The sequence below is a fragment of the Phalangium opilio genome, unplaced genomic scaffold (genome assembly GCF_054372755.1).
Source record: "Phalangium opilio isolate 3A_F unplaced genomic scaffold, DU_Popi_V2 ptg000329l_1, whole genome shotgun sequence".
Lineage (NCBI taxonomy): Eukaryota > Metazoa > Arthropoda > Arachnida > Opiliones > Phalangiidae > Phalangium > Phalangium opilio.
The window spans coordinates 13,667,088-13,670,110 of record NW_028324226.1 but is presented as its reverse complement, the minus strand read 5'-3'; the positions used below and the strand labels follow the sequence as shown (position 1 = coordinate 13,670,110).

Below are 3,023 nucleotides of genomic sequence, written 5' to 3'. Positions count from 1 at the left end.
GTTTATTATGATATGTTTACTTTTTTATTTGGTTTCGTAGCAATTTATTAAATTGCAATCAAAGTTTTGTGTTTGGAAAAGGCCTAGTTGAGATTTTCTTTCGTTTGATGACGTAGTAAGGAGAAATTTTCACTCTAGATGTTGCTCACGTGATGCGCCTGTTAGTGTCGCTGCGCCGCGTTAAGCCTAATTTATTTAGATTCGCGCGCGCGCCGCATTAGTAGACTCGGGAGTCTCGCGCTTGGCTTTTCCGCGAGATGCCGTGAGTGACGTATCAAGGAGAAAAACCCGCCAAAAATGTTCCCCGCAAATTTGCCTTTGTCCCCCAAATTTCAAGTTTTCAAAGTGTTTTTTCTGTGTTTTCCCTCATAATTAAATATTTTTCAAGCATATTTTTGGAATCAGAAGAGTTTAAACTCTCAAAAAAGTAAGATTTTCTTTAGATTTGAGATTATTTTTAAATCACGTCGCTATTCCTTTAAGGGACGTTGATCCGTGTAGAGCGTGAAATGACGACCGTAGAGGTATGCGTGAAATTTCTTGATGCCGAAAATTATCGATAAAGCTTCTTTTTCAACCTGGGCGTAGTTTTGCTCTGTTTTCGTCATCGTTCTCGAAGCGTAAGCGATGGGGCGCTCATTGCCATCAGGCAAGAGATGAGCCAAAACGCAGCCGATACCATAAGGTGAAGCGTCGTAGGACAGAATCAGAGGTAAATAGGCGTATAATTTACGAGGACGTGATCGGAAGTTAGTTCGGTCTTAATCGCTTCGAAAGAAGTGTTACATTCTTTGGTCCATTTCCACGGTTCGTTCTTGTTCAACAGTTTGTGTAAGGGATGCAGTTTCATGCTGATATTTGGGATGAATTTGCCATAGTAATTAACTAAGCCGAGAAAAGAACGTAATTGTGAAATGTCCTTTGGAATAGGTGCATTGAGAATTGCGTTTATTTTCTTGGTATTCGGGTGTAAACCTTTAGAGTCAATTGTATGTCCCAAACATTCCAGGGATTCGACAAAGAATTTGCATTTGTCTTTCCGGGCTCTTAAGCCAAAATCTTCTAACCTTTGTAGGGTTTTATCCAAGTTTTCCAAGTGCGCGTCATCTTTTTCTCCAGTGATGAGAATATTATCCTGGAAGTTGCTGACAGCATCTAAGCCAGATAATACTTGTCCGAGAGCTTTCTGGAAAATCGCCGGAGATGAAGCTATCCCGTAAGCCAATCGGTTGACCTTATAGAGACCTTTGGAGGTGTTGATTGTCAACAGTTTACTTGTTTCCTCAGCCACCGCGATTTGCATGAAGGCCTCACTGAGGTCTATTTCAGTGTATCTCGTGCCTTATGTTAACTTTTCGAACATTTCTTCAATTCGCGGCATTGGATGTTGATCTATTTGTAAAGACGGATTGACGGTTACTTTATAGTCCCCGCAAAGGCGAATGGAGCCGTTAGGCTTAACGATAGGGACTACTGGAGTAGCCCAGTCACTGAAAGGTACTGGAGTAATTATCTGTTCTTTTTCCAAGCGTTCTATTTCCTGATCAACCTTTGGTCTAAGAGCGTAAGCAACATTTCGGGCTTTACAGAATACAGGCGTAGCACCATCACGAAGATGGAGGTGGGCTTGGAAGGTTGCCAATTTGCCGATGGAAGAACTGAAGGCTTCCTTATGTTTTTCCAGAATGTCCTTTAGCTTGTCCGGTTGTTCATTGAGAGACAAACAAGACGAATAGAGGTATACCATCCCCCTCTAAAACGTAGAGTAATTCTTTTATCTCTTGGGAGCCATAATGAACCGAAACGGAGATGACACCTAGTGGTTTAACTGATTCTTTCGTATATGTAGAGAGTTTCTTTCTTGTTGGTTCCAAAGGAATATGTTGAAAGATCCTATCGTAGATAGTTTTGGGAAGTGCAGAAACAGCGGCTCCTGTATCCAGTTCCATGGATAAGGGTTTCTTATCAATCAGCAGATCTATCATGATGGGAGAGTCTTCTCCATGAGTTTCTGAATTTATTGTGTACAAATGTCCTCGAAAGGAATCGTCGTCTTCATTTTCGGAAATGACTTCGTTGGTTTCTGAATCGAGCGAATGAATATTGGTTTTCTTACGTTGAGACGTTCGTCGCTTAGCATCCTGAGGTGAATTCTGAGAGCAACCACGTTGAATATGACCTTGCATCTGTTGCATTGGGCGCGTTTAAAACGGCAAGAGACCTCCGCGGACACGGGCTGAGAAGCCGATTTCCGGCAGCAATTGAACCGAAAGCGTTCCGCGACAAGCAAAGGCTTAGGGAATAAATGATCGCCGAGTGTGGTTTTGAGTTCGGCCAAAGTCTTACTTGAAGGCGCGGCTGGAGCCGTAAGATTACGTAACAAAGTGTAGGTACGTGGGCCTAATAAAGTCAAAAATGTGGCCACCTGTTTATCGGCAGAAATATCGTGAGCGATGAAAAGAAGTTCCACACGTTCCATATAGGTGGGCCAATCACATGTAGTGGAGTCCAAAGGTTCGACGAGCATAGACAAAGCAGCCGCCATTTTGATGCGTAGCGATAGGGTGGGGTCGGTACGGAACCTCCGTCGCCAGTTGTTATGTCTTTCTTGCTGATACTTCCAATGAGTCGATTGTTAGATTTCGCTTAGCTTAGAAAGAAGGCGAGCGGGAGCGTAGTGTAATAAAGAAACTTTTAATGGCTAACTCGTAGTGAAACTGAAAAGTACAAGAAAAAAAAACAAAAGTATATCCTAGACTAGAGACCGTGAGGCCATCTATTAAATATCGAGTCCGGCATTTGGATTGCACCATAGTCTGACACTTCCCCTTGACGGGCTCGTTATTTGCTCTTTAGACTTAGTTTTTGGCAATGTTCCTTTACGTGTTGTGCGCCCAAAGGTTTGGTTAACATGTCGGCTAGATTTTCATCCGAGGGCACATACTGAAATGAAATTTTGCCTTCGTCTACCTGTTGGCGTAAGAAGTAATATCTCAAATCTATATGCTTGCTTCGTTCAGAAG

General features: G+C 42.6%; 1 protein-coding gene across 1 annotated transcript; it reads right to left on the bottom strand.

Moving 5' to 3' along the window:
• Positions 1–1,342: 1,342 nt before the first annotated feature.
• On the bottom strand, positions 1,343–2,545 carry LOC149611111 (uncharacterized). The gene is made up of 3 exons (XM_089858834.1): positions 2,234–2,545; positions 1,800–2,186; positions 1,343–1,753 (listed from the first exon to the last, which is right to left on the bottom strand). Exons 1-3 carry the CDS (start codon positions 2,543–2,545, stop codon positions 1,343–1,345), a joined length of 1,110 nt encoding a protein of 369 aa, XP_089714960.1.
• Positions 2,546–3,023: the final 478 nt, after the last annotated feature.